General features: G+C 49.6%; 1 protein-coding gene across 6 annotated transcripts in view; it reads right to left on the reverse strand.

Annotated features, from left to right (window-relative positions):
* The window catches only part of SEPTIN6 (septin 6), a 32411-nt gene extending 14314 nt beyond the window's left edge, over positions 1-18097 (reverse strand). For 4 of the 6 annotated variants that reach the window (XM_080365764.1, XM_080365762.1, XM_080365763.1 and 1 more), the window contains exons 1-5: positions 17780-18097; positions 10743-10857; positions 3080-3275; positions 1728-1914; positions 1327-1488 (exon numbers count right to left, since the gene is read on the reverse strand). In XM_080365764.1, the coding sequence (XP_080221890.1) occupies positions 1327-1488; positions 1728-1914; positions 3080-3275; positions 10743-10857; positions 17780-18082 (963 nt within the window). In that variant the 5' untranslated portion in view covers positions 18083-18097. Of the gene's footprint in view, positions 1-1326; positions 1489-1727; positions 1915-3079; positions 3276-10742; positions 10858-17582; positions 17719-17779 lie in introns of those variants that run through there. The other 2 variants (XM_080365766.1, XM_080365767.1) reach the window with 1 other exon arrangement.
* Between the last annotated feature and the right edge of the window lie 219 nt (positions 18098-18316).

The following is an 18316-nucleotide window of genomic DNA, read 5'->3' on the forward strand; positions in this document are numbered from 1 at the left end:
CACCCCTGACAGCTCTAATAATGTTAGGACAAACTTCACGTTTCTTTCAGGCCTCTCCACAACACAACACAACTATTAATATTAGATCAAATGGCAACACAAAAGCACATCAGCTAGACCTGTACTTCATTGACAGCGGTTAAGCAAGCAACTTCCCCTACTTGCTTTCCTGTAAAAAGCCTTCTGGAAAATGGGAGCATGCTCAGGATGCATGAGAGGGGCCAAGGGGCAGCATGCTGTGTTTTCAGGGAGCCGCAGACAGGCACCCATGATGCTCGGAACGCTAGAGCCAGAACGAGCGCCTGCAGGCACCTCGAGACATCTTTGGCCCAAGCTGTGTACTGTTTTTCACACTTTGCTGGTTTAGCTGTGTAACTCCTCGCTACGGGATCCTGGAAGTTCACTGGTGGCAGGTCATCACGTGATACATGGGACACAAATCTAAAGAAACCCTTGAACTGAACGGGTTTAGACACTGGCGAAGTATCTGGGGGAAGTGAAGCATCGTACACATTTTCTCTCTTCTTACATACTCCAAAAGTGACCAAAAGCAGACATTTAGGGAAGAGAAGGGACACTGCACTGGATGGGCCTTTGGTGCCACCCTTGTGTTTTATTTCTCACATCAGCACTTGGATGTAGCTCAAGTGAAGCCCCTGCTCTAACCAGCCTCATTGTATCCCCCCGTCCATCCGTTCTGGCCAACGGTACCAGAGCCAAAATGCCAAATCAGACCCAGGACCTAGCTAAGTAACCTGATCAATAATTAAACAGCAACTCAGCGCAGACAGGAGTCCCAGAGCTGGCCAGGTGAAGGGGCTCTCTGCAAGGACAGCCACAGGCAAGAGGAGACAGCTGGAGGCAGGGCTTTGCAGGAAACACCAGCCCAGGAGAGCAGAACTGTTTGGTGCGAAAAACACAGGGTGAGGAACAGAGAGGTGCGTGTCCGCAGGCAGCCTGCCCCTCACACCAGACAGGGCACAGCCACCTGATTCATTCATAACCCAGGACTGTCCTTGCCCTGCACAGCCACGTCTCACCACCTCTCCAGTTTCCTACACGTCCCTCAACAGATATCCATTAGGATAAGGAAGGGTTAAAAGACAGTCTGTTTTCTGACTAGAAAAGCCCACCAGAGAGGCAGTAGCCTACCACAAGGCTCTGCTAGCCTAGGATGACACTACAAGGACAGGATCCCTGTGAAAGCCTCTGTTTTTAAGACACAAAATAAAAGGGAAAGTGGATTTAAGAAGCGTCCCCATATGGGCCACCAAACCCTACAGTGACAGTGCTGTTCTGGGACAGGAGGAAGCACCAAGCACTTACATTCATTGTTCCATTTATCTCCGCCACGGATTCATCGTCTGTTGGGAACTGGTAGATCTGAACTCCATTACTGACCAGTTCACTTGTGATTTTAATTTTAAATTTGGTCAGCTCACTCTTGGAAATGGCATCAGATTTGGCAATGATGGGAATGATGTTCACCTAGAAAAGAGCAGAATGGCAAGAAGTCCTCAGCTTTGCTCCAAGGAGTTTTTCCAAGTCTGCAATACAACTTAAAAAAAACTCAGAAGCGCTCAATAAACCTACAGGATTTATCTTGCAACCCAGTCATCTCCACTAGCCTAAGTGGCTATTCAAAGTGGGGAGATGTGCTCTGTGAAACAGCAGCCTTTCTGCCACGCACACGGCCAACCTGCCTGGTCTGAGTTAAAGGTGCCCACCTTGCTGTCAAGCTTCTTCATTGTTACCAAGTCCAGAGATTTCAGCGAGTGGCCTGTCGGAGCAATGAAATACAAGCAAGCATGGATCCGGGTGTCATGGTAGTTGTGCAAGACCCTTTTTATCTTCAGTTCTTCTTGCAAGTAGGCTTCAAACTGAGCATCAATGAACTCAACAATGGGCTTATAGCTTTGGTGAAAGTATAAGAAAAAAGAAGAAAAAAAGAAAAAAAAAGTTACACATCTTATAGTCACAGAGGTAAACAGACAGCGCTCCTTCGCTTGCTTTTAAGAAACAAGCTGCTTATTAGATTTCACTTCCTAGGACCAGTTCTCACAATCTGCCTTCCTCCCTGCTCATAAAGTTCCACTACCGCCAAAGAGATGTGGTCCTACACTAGACCCTAGCAGCCTGTTTGACAAAACACAGTACTGGAGATTCAGCAGAAAACAGGAGACGCACCATCCTGTCCAGGGAAAGTGGACTGCCATACTTTGAAAACGTGAGGGTGAGAGACTTTCAAAAGGAAAGATAACGTAAACTTGTTCACAGCAGTGTGTAACCCTTGCTTGCACTCCAGGAGCAAATGGCTTGCTGCTCTCACAGCCCTGAGTCCTGTAGGTGGAAGACACATCTCCCTTCCATACTACTTTTGCCCAGTGCTCTGGGGAAGGAAATCCCTGCAACAGCATTGCAAGGGCATCTGAAATACTGAGCCTGTTCAGACTCAGAACGTGAAGGACATCAGTGCATCTTAAACAAAACTAAAAATAAAATCTAACAGACCCACAACACAGCAAATCCCACCTGCAATGCCTCTGTGAAGATGCACCTTGGAGATGATCTGGTGGAATCACACACCCCTTAACTGCCACGCTCCAACCATGCTGGGACGTGAGCTGCCAGAGATACTCCCCCAAGGTATCTCACTCCACATTTATCCTGCTTCCTGTGGCAACACGGAGGAGGCCTGCCAGAAGTGGCTGGTAAGCCAAGCGGTCACTAGACTAGTGGTTTCATCAGCAGCTTGTGGTCAGCACAGCACGAGCAAACAAGCGCAGCTGCCCTGGAGCTCCCTGCTCTCCCCACCAGATGAACTTGGGCAGAAGGCTGTCAGCAGGGCAGATACTGCTCTGACAGCATGAGAAAAGCTGCTTTGAAAGCTGGAGCAGTGCTGACACACCACTGTCTTTGTCGTCTCTTGTACCTGTCCCATCCCAAAGGGATGACAAGGACAACCCATAAGAAGGACGGAGGAAAACTTTACAGCACAGTCTGGCCCAACTAGGGCACAGCGAGTGACCCTGCAGGAGAAAACTGGGTCATAATACAGCCTCTCTCCCCCTTCACTCACCTGTCCTCTTTGTTGATCTGATCCCCAAAGCCCACTGTGCTCACAATAGTCAGTTTGAGGTTGACGTTGCTCTCCTGAAGGTCATAGGTGTTGGATTTCAGCTGTACCCCGGGCTGTGAGTGAGATGCTGGGTCACCTTCAAACTTGGTGTTGAAAAGTGTGTCCATGAGAGTGGACTTACCAAGGCCAGTTTCCCCTATTGGAGAAAAAGAGTTAAAATATTGTGTTGAGTATTAATATGGCTTGGCCTTTCAGCTTCCAAATGTTAACGGGGGTGAAATTGTAGCAGATGAAAGCAGATCTCATGCTCCAAAGGGATCGTCTGGCAAGCAGAAAGCCATGTACAATGGGAGGTCTGTATTCTGGGCAAATTACATTTCACAGTCTAATGGCCACTAATATCATTAAAAAATAGAGATGAAAAGAAAGAGGTGAAAAGGCAGAGGGGAAAGCGTTGTTCAGATCCTACATAAATCCGTAACTACACTACAGAAGATACCGTTTTCATTGAAAAGTGGGAGGGGGAATGTGAGTCATTCGAATTTCCAAAAAAAGATGCTCCAGATCAATGTCTCTAACAAGCAGCCACTGAAATAGGCTCCTTCCATGCAGAAACACTTAGAGCTGGTTCTAGTCCTACAGCAAGTTGTGCGGTTGGTTTCTTGTACTCAAAACAGATTGAGTTGGGGGATCAGCCATCTAGACTGCGAGGGGACATTTTCTGTAATATCTGGTTTCCGTACCACATAAGCTATACAATACTCCAAAAATTTGCTTCCAAAAGTTCTGCAGCACTGAACTGTTATTTGGATTCCATCTATCAACGGGGAACTATTTCCTTGTCTGGAAGGAAGAGGCAAATCCCAGAGACCAGACTTAAATTTCTTTTAGATACATCCCAGGAAGAACAAAACAAATCCCTCCATGTACTAATTCCGCAGGGCAGCCTCACTTACCGCGCTCTGACAAAGGAGCTAGCTTTCCAAGCTCAAAGGATCTGACTTTGTGCTAAACCCATAAGGAGTCTGGCTGCTGCCTTATGAGGGCTGTTGTGTTTTGGGGAAACAACAGTTGCTGAGCTGCCCAGCTAGCTTTTGCTAAAACTTCAGGAACTGGCTGATCCCCACCTGCTGCAAAGGCTGCTCCACTAGCCCACTGCAGGACCACAAGGAGACTGTGTCTGGCTGAAGCAGCCTTCCCCTCCCTCCCCCAAGTCCTCAGCTCCCAGCCAAGACAACTTCATCATTTTCCTACTTCACTCAGAAGAAAAGAGCTTCTTATTTTTGTAGGTTTAAAGCCCTGCAACAGATCCAACTTCCATGAAATGCCCAATTCAACAAGAGGAAACTCCTCCCCATCCTCCCCCGTCCAAATCTCCAAGCCTCACCCCTGCAAACAGGCAAATTCCTTTCTCTTGGCCCCAGAAGGGACTTTCTCACTCAAGGCTGAAGTACATGACAGGCAGGGCTGGGCAAACATCCACTGCTCTAGGAACTGAGCACTCTCTGATTGCCAGGATCATTTATCAAGTATCTTTCCAGAGGCACCAACTTCCATTAACATTTGAAAATCAATGCACTCCTTTGGCTGCACAGCTGCCTGGGAGCCAGCTAAGAGCTTGTGCTCCACCACCAACTGATGCCAGCTACAGCCAAACGGCCACAGTTCCAGCTGCTCTTCACAGCAATCTTGTTTGCAACCCAAAGGGGAGAAGAGGGAGTCAGCAACACAAGCCGGCACTGCTGCGATCCCTTGTGCTACATCCATGCATCAACTGTATCTATAAAACCACCAACTGGAGTGCACCGGCACAAGGAAGGGACAGGGACCCAGCAAAGCACAAGGTCACTGGAAGAATGAGCTGGACCATCCAGAAGTCTCATGGCTGATCCCAGCAAGCCCTTCATTGACTTGGAATCTCATAGTCCGGGCTTTGGGGGTACTGTTTGCCCCAAATAGGGAGCAAATGCACAAAGCACAGCAGACCAGAGCACCACCATGGTTTGCACAGGGATTGAGAGAGTTAACAGCAGGCAGCCTGCAGGACCCGCCAGGCCTTTCTCAGGGATTCCAGGAAAACAGGAGCGTAAAAAAAAAAGTCAAAAACCTAAACAGCCTAAGAAGGCTGCAGGATTTCCAGAGCCCCTGCCAAGGGATGGGTGGGCCACAGCAGGGAGTTGGCTGCTTGCCTGCAAACACCAGGAACCCCGACGGGGTGTCTCAGGACAGGGGAGCTCGTCAGCGCTGGGGTTTGGGAGCATTGCCCACACACCAGCCTGCAAAGCCTCCTCCTGTGCTGCTGCTCCACATTCTCCATCCCATAGCTTGGCAGGCCCCGGAGCAGGGTTGGATCCAGCACTCTGTGCACCGAGCCTCCAGGGCTGCAGGACAGGGCGAGTGGGGAGCAGCAGTGGCGAGCAGGGCAGGGAGCTACTCTGCAGCAAATACACAAGACCATCTGTAAATCACACCGGCTTCCAGGCAGACAAAACACCCTGCAAGCCACCTCCTGTTTCTGCCTCCCTCCTGCTTGAGGCCAAGACTACTCTTTAAACGTATCCTGAACCTGCTAATCATTGCCTACTTTAAAACAATCTAACGTGTTGTTTCCAGCAGGGGTGACTTAGACTGTCAGAGGGGCCAGGAGAAGTGCCTAAGAGATGCAGTCAAATTTTTAAGACAGAACATGCTTTTATACTCCATCTCATGCCAGCTACACAGGGCCAGCGAAGGCAACTCTGAATTCACACAGTGAGGTTTTCCTTTTGGAAGGGCAAGATCTGAACTGGTGAGGCATTTTTCCATAGGTGGGAGGTGCCCATCCAAACACCTACAAATTCATGTTTAAAACACGTAACACCCAGCCATCAACAGAGCATCTCAAACATGAAGCCTGCCCACCAGAAATGACATTGAGCCAGCAGATACCCCCGCAGCGTGTAATGCCACCGACCTGGCACGGCATTAAAGTCTGCCAGGGAAGAGGAAGATGGAGAGAGAGGAATGACTGTCTCAGTTCAAAGAAACATGATGTTAACACTGATGGTGTGACATGCGATGGTAAAAGACTGAAGATGTTAATAATAAAGTGCTTTGCAGTGTTAAATATGACCAGAGCCAGGGAGCAGTGCTGCTTTGAAGGGCAAAATGACAGACAGGAGGATTTCTGCATCTCCTGAGTTTCTGCCTCACACAGAGGCAACTTTCTGCTGGCTGGAAGATGTAAATGGTGCCAACTGCTTCTTGTAAGGACAGGAGTCCAAATGGAACAGATGGTCTGATGAAAAGGACAAGTAGTCTGTGCTTGTTCCAGCTGACAGCGCTGGAATCTTCTCCAAAAAGCAGAAACAATGAATGGGATTAAGGGAGGCAGAATTACCATGGAAAAGGCAGCGGTGTATGCAAACCGAGTGAGAGGCATCCTTGTCGGGGAGATTATTTCCTGATGTCAGGCTTACAGGCACACATGTGATTTGATCTCCGAAACTGTGCTTAAGGATTACACAACTCTGCATCGGTCTGCTCTCCCAAACCAGGGCTGACAAAGTGCTGTGGGGAGGACAGGGCAGGGATGGTGACCTTTACTGATACGAGTTCTGCACCAAGAAGCTCTGACAGCTACTGAAAAGCTGTAGCGTTGTGCCTTTCATCATGGGATGGACTTCTGCTGTTAACTGACTATTTTCAGAGACGTAAGAAAAAATGGCAAGAGACACACCACCACTCAGGCTCTGCACATGCAGCAACTCCACACCAGTGCCCAGAAGACACCAACGCATCGACTCTTAACACCCAGCAGTTTGCCAGGCCAGAGGCTCTGCGCTGGGCTCCCGTCTGGTCTCCTGAGGGATGCTCCCTTGCTCCAACTGCACATGCACATTGTGTCTTCAGTGCTCAACACTGATGGAGCAGTGGCACCACTTGCAAAAACACAGCTGAGACAAGTGCCACTCTCTTCCCTTCAGCTACACCACAGAGATCCTCTGCTCTGGGACCAGACTGCCCTCCCCGTGTTGCCTGGGCAGGACATCGCTCACACTCTCTGGGGTGCTCCAGCTGGTGACCTGGCAGAGCTCGTGCCAAAAGACAGCAAGGACCAGTGCTGCAAGGAGCAAGTGATCCAGCCATCAGTAGTGATGCCACACATCACACTGTGCAGGCAAACGACACGAGGGCTACCAGCTATTTGGGGTGAGATATAGATGAGGTGAGGTGCTACTGTTGACACTGGCCAGCAGCTAACATGAAGGAACAGAAGCAGCTGTGGCCACAGCAAATACTCTTTCCTTTAGGAAGCTCCCAGCTTCCCAAACTAAAACTGGTATCTGTGCTGAATGCACCTTCAGAGCTTTTTCCTTCCACAGAAATTTTGGCATCCCAAGCACCCCGCAGCAGTAAGATGAATTATACACCACAAAAGCTGTACCTCCTTTTTTGTCTGGTGATTTCATCTGCTTTTCCCTAGTATATGTTAAGTGAAAAACCAAACAATGGCTCACTGGCCCCCTTCTCCACATCACTCAGGATTTAAGAGGTCCCAGTCATATCATCCTCAATCGACTCTGTGGGAGGACAGAGGAGTCCTTGGACTATTTCCCTATTCAGAGGCACGGAGCAGCTTTCACAAGGGAGCAACACCTGTCCTTCACAAGATTAACAACCATGGCTCCAGATATCAAATAATTCAATCTTAAAGAAAATGTATATACATGCACAGCCCTTTCATGTAGAGAAATGGGAGCTAATCCGATGTAGCAGGTTCGTTGAGACAAGCCCTGAGGCAGCTCAGCCTGATAAGGCCACCTCTCACAGAGAGAGGAAAAAATAGTTCTTTTCATCTGACAGGTGCACAGAGACACTGCACAATTCGCCTGTCGCAAGGCAAAGGCTGGGCTGTGAGGGCAGGAGCAGCAACACGGGCTCACAGAAGATGCTGAGGCGCCTCAGAGGACTACCCAGCTCCCAGCCGCTGCTGCCCGCCCCAGGGGACCAATGGCTTTACAGTTGGAGAAATCCCGTTCTCTCCTCAGCTGCTTGCACCAGTGACCACAAAACCAACCTCTGGGCAACCTCCAGGCAGCACAGCTCATCACTCCACAGAAAGCTGCCTGCTGGAGAGCAGACAGTAGCTCTGCACAAGGAAACCTGTGTGCATCCCTCCGCTCCTGAGCTGGTGAGAGCTCCTGCACACCAAGGGGCTCACTAGTTTGGAGTGAGAGACAACAAGCAGTAGGTGGTACAGCACCTGGGAAAAAAGAAGGTATTTCTGCCACAAAACAGCCATTTCTCATTGCACAGAATAGGCCGGTTAGAAAAAATTGCCAGCAAATCCTGGGAGACAGGAAGGGGGAAACTCCTGCTTATAATGGGATACTACTCTAATGCAACTTTAATCTACCCTGGCCAAAACTGAGAAAGTTTACACTAAAAACATCAGCCTATTCTTCCTCTTTCTTTCCACCATCTCACTGAGAAATACAGTCAGCACAGAAAGTCTCAGCCATTAAATACTCCTCCAGCCTTTGCACTGAACTAAGAGGCAACTAACATTTTATCATGGAAGCTTTAGGAAGGAAATGGTTGTGCTGAGGAATAACATATCAGAGAAACCATCCCCAACCCCTAACTTCTTATGGGAGGTTTGCTCATTTATTCTATATTTGGCTCTAATCTCAAAGGGGAGACAGCTTTCAGCATGAGAAGAGCTAAAAATTGCTCCACTCTGGACGTGCTGCTGAGAGTTGTTTCTGAAGCTTTCCTTGGCTCCTCCACCAGGAGCTGGAGGAATCGGTGGCTCAGATCCAGTACAGCGCAGAGCAAAATTGTCATTGGATTTTTCCTCCAACAGATGCCACACACAGCTGAAAAACGGGGGGCAATGAAGTGCCTTTCTATCATGCTTAGTGGCCTCACTATGGGATCAGTTAATCCACTTCTTTTGTTGGCTCCAGTCCTCATTTCCTCCCTGTTCTTCCAGTTTTTCACCCCAAACTCCTGCTGTACGAGTGAGACACAACAGAATAACGGACAGATAGACTCTGGGGTTTTTTGTTTCCTTTCTCCAGTATGTTTAGTAAGATTTTAACTTTGCTACCACAAGTTAACAGAGGCACCAGAAAACTCTTAAAAGACATTTTAAAGTCTGACCTCCTCAACTCGGTATCTGCAGATCTTTTGCTAATGAAGCTCATTCATTTTTTTCTATAGTTTCTTTATTTCAAGATTGAGCATGTCTGTGTTATTACTATTGATAAAAGACTGACATTAATAACTAATGCACATTGATCTCGGCAAGTCCTCGTTATCCAGATCAACGATTGATGCATTCCATTTCTGTCCTGTAAAGAGGAAAGCAGAGGCATTCAACTCCTCTCCATGCATTAAAGTGAACATATAAACACAGGAGGCATCCACTGCTACACCTATAACTTGTAGAAAAACCCCACAGCAGCTCAGTAAGTGCAAAAGGAAATACTTTAAGACTTCAGCCTTTGGGACAAGAGTTTCACTAGGTCTTATCACATTCATGTACTGTGGAAATCACCTAGCGACTCAGCCTGACAGTGACCTCCACTTGTCAGCAAAGTTTATCATCTCACAGGAATGCCACTGCCAGGGCAGGTTTTCTTCTCAGATCCATTTAACAGGGCTTGGCTCCCCTCTCCCTGCTCTGCTCCTCTCTTCTCAGAATTAACCCTGTCCTGGGCAAACACCAGGTCCATACCATGAGCTGGATCTCTCACGGAGGGGACAGACAACCTTTTCTGCCTACCACCTAAGATGAGTCCCCAGGAGGTATCCACAGCTGCAGCTCTCCCCTCTATCACACCAGGCGCGACTGGGAGCAACTGCAGACAGGGCTTACACTGAGCAGCCGTGGCCACACATTAACCTCCTGCTCCCAGAGGCAGGGCACCAGCATCAGTAAAACAAACTAATTGTCCCATCAGACAATTAATAATTCCCTGTTATTAATTTCCTTATCCCCCTTACCAAACTACTGCACTGAAGCCATACAAGATTTTACTACTGTTACCTAGGAGTGCCTCCGAGGAGGGACCATTTGGGATCCTAACCCTGTGGAAGACCTGTGAGACTGGCAGACGCTGCAGGAACAGACACAAACTCCTACTACAGCGCCAGGCCCCAGCTGAGATCCACACCACATGGCAGCGTGGATAATCGTCTGACCAGCTAAGGCTTGGCCAGACGCTATTTTAATTCAAGAATGCACAGAAGGGAGGAGAAAAAAAAATAGCTTTTAGTGATTTAAGAGGAGCATGACTTGTATTTTGTTAAAATAATCATAATAATAATAATTCAATACCTAACCAAACAAGATCTCAGAACGAAGTTCTCTGGCACAAATACCTATTTTCTTTTTAAACATGAAATTCAAACATGCTAGGAAAATAAAGATCGTAACAAAACCCTGGGATTTTAGGTATTTTATTTCTATGGTTCACTGCTTGGTAGAAAGCCATACTGCATAACTCCAGCAGGGATTTCCCAGGGCACCAGTAAATCTTGTTACTGAAAATAGACAGAACAGTTGGGGAAATCTAAATCAAAGCTACCTTGTTAACGCCATCACCTACAAGCTACATCCAGCTGCAGAGAAGCCCTTTTCAGAAAGAGAACTTCCCCAAATGGAAATACTCACCCACGCACAGGATGTTGAAACAAAACCCATGATTAACTGACTTATTAACCAGCTGGTCAGGCAAACTGTCAAATCCTACATGTCCGGAAAGCGGGACAGTACGACAGCCTTCACCCTGAAATACAATAAAATAGTTGTGTTATTTTCAAGCAAAATACACTTATCTGTACAAATCCTTAAGACCTCCCAAGTAGAATCAACGGCACAGTGGAAGCAGAGATTTGCACATACACCGTAAATCATGTCAGCATGCTTCCCTCTTCTCCAAAACAAATCCAGACAGCACAAACAGAACGTTTCATTTGCCACACATTAGAAGGTAGCCCTGTCACTAAAATATTGAACTGTGCAAAACACATACCCAAACACAGCTGCTGAAATAAAGAGGTGGCAAAACATTTCTTTCTTGAGAAATTATGTAGACACTCCAGTCTCACCTTATACTGAAAATAAAAAGAATCCCCTGTGCAAAGGAATGTTTTAATGATGCCTCCCCATATAAGCCTATTACAATTCACTTAATGCCAATTGTAACTCACACATAATTCACATTCACAGCTGCAGTTACAGAAACTAGCTAGGAATTACAGAAACAGTGTGGAAACCTGTATCTACATCTAATAATTGAACCCAAACACACTGCCTCTGCAAAGCTCAAGTGCTGTAGCACAGAAACAGCAGAGAATGCAGTCCTCAAGCTACTAAACACAGAAATATCTTCCACGTTGTTGCAAAGCTGAAAATCTCAGACTGCAAACAGGAGCCTGTCCAAATCTATAAAATGGCCATTAACACCAGAAAATCAGGGATCACTGAAGGAAGCTGCAAGGAAGATGCTCACATGGGCAGGTGGCCAGACCATGCAAGGCAGCAGGTCTTCTCCAGCTCTGAGTGTTGCTAGCTGAGCTTTGCAGCATTTTTCAAAGCTAGGAAATAAATGGGGGAAAAAAAACCCAGAAAAAGTGTCCAGAACTGAGCTGTTCCTAACCACACAGGCCCATCAGAAGGGAGCCTGCGCAGGGGTTTGGGAGTGGAGGCACCCAAATCTCCCTGCTGGGGGGCACGGGCCGCTCTTGCCCAGCCACCCAAATGACTTTATGAGGAACTGCTCCCACAACCTGCTCCCTCCCATGCCCGACATCACTAACCCAGTCTCCCCAGCCAGATGTCCCCTTTCTGTCCCAGGAAGCAGAAGGGCTGAGCTCCAGCTCCAGCTGTGCTCCACACCCATCACGGCCGCTTGCTTCTGGAGCGGGGTCAGAAATTTTCAACCGGCCATTCCACAAAGGCCTATGTACGCCAAGACACTCCGGGTGCCAAACCCACACAGCAGACGGTAACGAACGACATGCAGAGGCTCACCCTCAGAAATGCCATCGTGCAAATCTGAGAGTCAGTGCTAACCCCGGGTGGTTTTGTGTCCTGGGAAGTTCCCCTCCTGCAGCCCCCCAGAAAGGTATTTCCCCTCTCTGGAGGCAAAGGCTTTTCTTAATGACCTATTTTAGTGTCAAATACAGAAAACTCCCCCCGGCCTTTCAGGGACATCATCAGTTTGCAAGAAATACTATAGCCAAAAGGCAATAGTTTATAGGGTGTAATTTTTAACTTACTCTTTCAGAATAATGTTTTCACATTTCACTGTTTATAGGGACAGGCATACTGGTTTTCCCTCTTCTGTTAACGGCACTGGTATTTTAGGCTAGGAAAACATCCCCAAGGACTGCATTTACTACAGCAGCGTGTCAGAGTATCATTACTTGCCTTGTTACTCTTTTGCTGGTCTGTTGTTTTTTTTTCCAAATATAAGGCTCCAAATACACTTCAGCCGTTAACCATATTTACCACCCTGTCATGTGTAAATATGTTTCCCCTTAACCATATTTTGTGTATTAGTCTGACTCTTCCTGCCAAGATGTTCACCAAATATGGCGCTTTATTAATTCCTGAGCACCTTGCCTCCAAACGACATGTTCATCAGGAAGGCGCTCGAGCTCCCCAGCAGATTCTGTTTTCGCCTTCTAAGGATGCAGCTCTGAGGCCCAACAATTCCCAAACAAACCGCTAAAGCAGAAGCAAGGGAAACCATCAGGCACACAGATTTTGTGATGACAAACCTAAACTCCCCTGAACTGCCTTCATGAAAACAGAAACCCAGCACTGGGATAATATCTTGTGGCAGGGTCTGACCTGCAGCAGGAGCACCATGGCCCCAGTAAAGAACAGATGGGTGGACAGAGTCCACAAAGGCACACAAGAGAACCACAGGCAGATTCCTCTTGGGGAAGGAGAAATATCAAGCGTATTTTTAATACTCAGCCTTAAAACTGCACCGTTGGAAGACTGTTTGAACACTACTCTCCCCAGGAAGCGTGGGCAGGAGTGTGGGCTTTCATTAAGAACAAATCTTCTCCTCACCCCTAAATATAAGTGTGATCCAGATGGAACAAAATAAACGGTAGAAGTTAAGCTACTCTCAGCTGAGAGGAGGCATTTACCATCGCACAGAATTCAGCCTGCAAGTCATTTCCTGTAGCCTCTTTTTCTAGTCACCTGTGGTTTTATAAGGCAGTTAAACCACACTTCACATCTGCTACAGGCCAGGAAACAAGTACTGCAAAACCTGATTTCCAGCCACAGCAGCTGAGCCTTCACGTTAAGTACACAGCCACGAGGTATATTGTGCTACTCTGGTTAAAAATCCAAAGCCTGCTTGGCCAAGACATTGAGAGATCCGATGAGGTGGAAAAAAACAAAACAAAAACATTTTAAGGTCAGACTAGTACTGAAACACATCAGAAAGTTGTCAGCAATTACCAGACCTGCAGAGAGAAAAGAAATGTTTTCTAGCTGATCCACCACGAAACACTGCAAGTCACTAGTCTTCACACATCAAGCAGTGTCTCTCTATCCAGAATGCTGCTATATATAAACAGCATCATCATAAACAACATATGAACACAGTGATTAGTCATCCTGCCTGTACATTAAAGGTGGATTTGGATTACCTTGGTCAAAACTGAAGGAGAATATGTAAAGCTTACAAGCTTTTTGCTGAAAAAAAACCGTTCAAGAACTATCTTCCATTACTTACCATCAAAAATAATCTTTCAGGTCAAATTTAAAACATATAAAGAGGTACCAACAAGGTTAGCAAGGTTTGACTACTGTATGTGCAAAGGCTTTTTCCACAAGCATCAGTGAGCACTGGATGGCTGAGAGTCCTTCCATACTCTCTGTTTTAAAGTTATCATCTTGGAACAATGATGAAGATGGGATCTCTGGGCAGCCAGTGTCAATGCTGGCACCACACCAAGATACCAGATGCCTTTTCTTTCCCCGTATACACAGAGTGACCTCCTCTAGGACAGAATGGGCTGTTGTTGCTCGGGAGGAAGCAAGGCGTGTTTGCCACAAACAAGATTAAAAGAACAAAAAGAGCAACGTGCTCTCTTGCTGCATTACCAGGCAGGGCTATTGTAGAGTGAAAGTATGGAGCAGCCACTTGGAGAGGTTACTTTATTTTTTCTCTGTCTTTGGAGGATTTACACCCCTTTTGTTAGGGCTTCTCCATGCCACAGAAACCACCACTGCCTACTCTTAATTCTTACAGAGAACTATCAGAAATACATGGAAAATACAAAGATGTTATAATAAATGACCCTAAGCCTGAAAGCACTGCACATTAAATGTTTACAGAGAACGGGCAAGATTTAGACACTATGTGTTTGTATCACTCCAGTGTCCTCAGGATGAAAAAACAATTAGAGGAAAACCTTGCTGAATGTGCATCTCTGCCTTGTTCTGCTTTACGTGACAAGTAGGTACAGCATGGCCCCCTCCTAACATCCTCGGAGCCCCAAGAGGCTGTTACCACTTTGTGGAGATAAAGCAGAGCATCCTCCCCGAGACATGCAATGGTGCTGCTCTTTGCAGATGTCAGCACTCCATATTCAGGACAATTTCTGGTAGCCTGGACTAAAGAAACAATGAAAAAGGACACCATAGAAAAGGAAAAGCCTCCACTCGGCAATATTCAGGTGCAGCACAGCAATAAAGAATGCTACAGCTCTGAACACAAGGGACCCCGTGCCCAAACAAGGCCTGAATGACGAGAAAATGCTCCCAAAGACTGTGGTACAATACTTCTTCTGCATCTAATAGAAAAGACTGTTTCTGCTTAGGACACTGACAGCTGACATTTAGTACTTCTGACACAATCCCCCACCTCTCCCCAGATGAGATTCACTTTGAATGCCAAAGCCCTGAAGACTCCCTTCAGAGGATTTCCAAGCAGCTGCAACAAACACAACAGGACCATCCCTCAATGAAAACCAATGAAGCAAAGCTCAGAGCTCCACCACTGCGGCCAACGCTCACAGCAGCCACTCCCCTGCCCCTCTGCCACTCCATGGGCAGAGCTGAGACCATATATAACCCCTATACCTGAGACAACTCTTCCACGAGAAGTCAAATGTCAAATTGCAAAGCAAGGGAGAACCTGAATTCAGGTTTCCACACCAGTTTTTCACATCATCTTTAAGCCAGAACAACATCAGATCCCTTCTCATGACCTCGATGTTATGGCATCCACTTCCCCAGACTGCATTTGGCTCTGATTAAACAGCAAATTAAAGCAACACTTGTACCAATTACTTCTCACTTGTACCAGTGTGTAATTCTCTTATGCAATGACAGAATTATCCAGCAGACAGTATAAACATCCTCCAAGAGATAAATGCAAAGCAGGAATGTAAAGTGTAGATAAAGATTTTCTATTTCTTTTCCTTGCTCAGCTGATAACAGATCATGAGGACATATATAAAACAAAAACAACAGAAAAGTGGGAGATAAATAGTTCTGAATCAGCGACCACAGAAAGCAAGCAATGTCTCACCAAAGCTCCTGACCACTGACCACCCTCCTCAGGCACATTGCATCATTCAGTCATCCAACCTTCACAAATGGTCAAGTGCTTCCGAAATCTCCAATTCTGACAGCTCTTAAGATTATATTTCTTTATGCTTCTGCCAAAGGGCTGCAGAAATGCCATGCTGTTTGGATACGTTCCCAGGAGAAGTCTCCTTCAGCAATTAAAAAATATGTATCTGTATCAGCAATCTTAACGATTTTTCTGACCTGTACTACAGAGACCGAGAGTGAGAGCCCAGCGAGCCGGTCCTCTGCACCTGTCTTTCACCCACGGGAAGCAGGGTGCACACATCCCCCGTGGGTCGCAGTGCTTAAATCCTGCACCCTCCAGGGCAGCAGAGGACAGGAGAGGGGCCTCGGCTCAGCGGTGACAGGGAAGAAGGGGGTTTCACCAACCATTTCCACAATAAAAGTGGGTTTAGATAAAAGGTGGTGACCACAGCTCCCCCTCGCACCCAGCCTCAGCTCTCACATGTGTTTAACCCTGCGGCACACACAGAGCAGCCCTCTGCATCACCAGGACATTACAGCTGACTGCTCCACAAACCATGGCCACAACCAGATGTCCAAGACCTGGGCTGACAAGTTGTCTGTCTGGACAAAGACATTTTCAATTTGCAACATTCTAATTACATGTCCCTCTCACAGCTAGCTTCCTCTTTTGCCTCTGAAGAGAGGCTGTGCTGCAATTGTAATTCATTCCAAGCCACAAGGAGATGTCTGAAACTCCTGTACATTATCTTAGGAAAGTCTAATGCTCAATTTCTCTACAAGACAGGGGAGCAAGTGAGTCACTTTACATACCTTGGCAGTCACATACAAGACAACGGGTATGTCCAGGAGGAAATAACATCACAAACTGGCAAGGAATGGCTACATCTACCCGTTCAACAGGACTGGGTCCATGCTAAAACCTACTGCTTTGAAGACAAAACAGCGAGCATTCATCTCAAGTACTATTTCTGGACTAATGCACAGACACAAAAGTTGGAAGCCCATCAAATCACAGACGAAATGCTTCTGCATGCAAACGTGTTACAGCTGCCTCCATAGCATTTCTCTAACGAACACCGAGGTGGCTCAAGTCCCTCTGCTCCTCTTCTGGATAATTCTCTGCAGGCACAGAGAGCTCTGCGCTGCGCTAGGAAGGCAGGCGAGCATCGGCGGTGCCAGGTGTGCCCATGGGCAGCCAGGGAGACACCGCAGGGGGACCCTTGGGGACAAAGCCCAGCGGTGCTGCGGTGCCTGTGTTTGGCGTGAGCTCCCACAGCCCGCCCCCCCCGCACACGGTGCCGGACCGACGACCTTCCTCACATCACGCCCTAACAAGTACGGGATGGCAGTTTCTTTGGGAGGAGAAGCGCATCCCTGGCCAGATAGGGATGCCAAGGGGCGCTTCACCCACCACCGCACCCTGGCCTGGCAACGGGCCCCCAGCCCAGCGTGAGGGTGCAGGGCCAGGGGCCAGGTGTCCCCAGCACGGCAGCCAGGGGCTGCGCTGCGGGTCCCTCTGCGGCTCCGGCGGGGCACGGGCACGGGGGGCCCGGCAGGGCAGGACCCCCGGGGCCACCCCGGGGCGGGCAGCCCAAGGTCGCCGGGCCGGGCTGCTGCCCCGCAGCAGGGAAACCCCACACCTCCCGCCCGCAGGTAAACCCGGCCCCGCTGCGAGCGGCCGCCAAATCCCGACCCTCCTGGGGGGCCGCCGCCACCCCGGGCTGCGCCCCGGAGCCCGCCGAGGCCCCAGGCCGGTGCCCCCGCAGCCCGCGCCCCGCCCGGCGCACCCCACCCCGCCCCGCCCCGGTCCTGCCCGCCCCGGCCCGCCGCCCCGGCCCCACCAGGCGCCCCGGCCCGCCGCCCCGGCCATGCCCGGCCCGCAGGAAGCCGCCGGGGGCGCCCGGCGCCCGCTCCCACCTGCCGCGCCACCTCGGCCGCCGCCATCGCTGCGCGCCCGCCACGGCGCCCGCCCCGGCCGGCCGGGAGGCTCCGGGCGCGCCCACCACGGCGCCGCGCGGGGGGGATAGACGGACCCGCCGCGCCCCCGGTCCCGCCCAGCCCCGCGCCCCTCGCGCCACCGCCCCCTCGCCCCGCCCCGCCCTGCCGTCCCCCACCTCGCCGAGCTCGATCCCGCCGGTCCCGCCGCCGCCGCCCCGCTCCGGGAGACGCGGAGCTGCCCGTCCCCCCCCCGCGGCCGCTGGCGATGGTGCAGCCCGGGCCGCGGGCGGGGCCGCGGCCGCAGTGTGGCGGGGCACGGCGGGCTGAGGCGCCCGGGGCAGCGGTGGCGAACGGGGCCGCGGAGAGCGGGACCGGGCGAGCAGCCCGCCGCCCCCAGAGCCCCTGCCAGGCCCGCAGGCTGCCCGGCGGGCCGCTGCCCGCCCCCCGCACCGTGATGGGTTCTCCCGCACTGACTCCATGGGCAGGCCCGGGCGGCCTCGCCCGCCGCCCTGTGGCCCCGCAGGCGGGCCGGGGTTCAAGGTTTGGGTCTGGGGTCTCCCTGCCTCAGTGAATCACTCGATATTTAAAATAAAAGGGCTCTGTGCTTTGCGCACTCTCCCTGCGGGCGGGCGGGCGGGCGCGCTCGGGCTGGCCGGGAACGTGGCTGATGGCAGCTGTGCCGGCTGCTCGCCCACAGCCCCTTCCCCAGCCCC

Source organism: Falco punctatus (assembly GCF_963210335.1).
Source record: "Falco punctatus genome assembly, chromosome: 15".
Lineage (NCBI taxonomy): Eukaryota > Metazoa > Chordata > Aves > Falconiformes > Falconidae > Falco > Falco punctatus.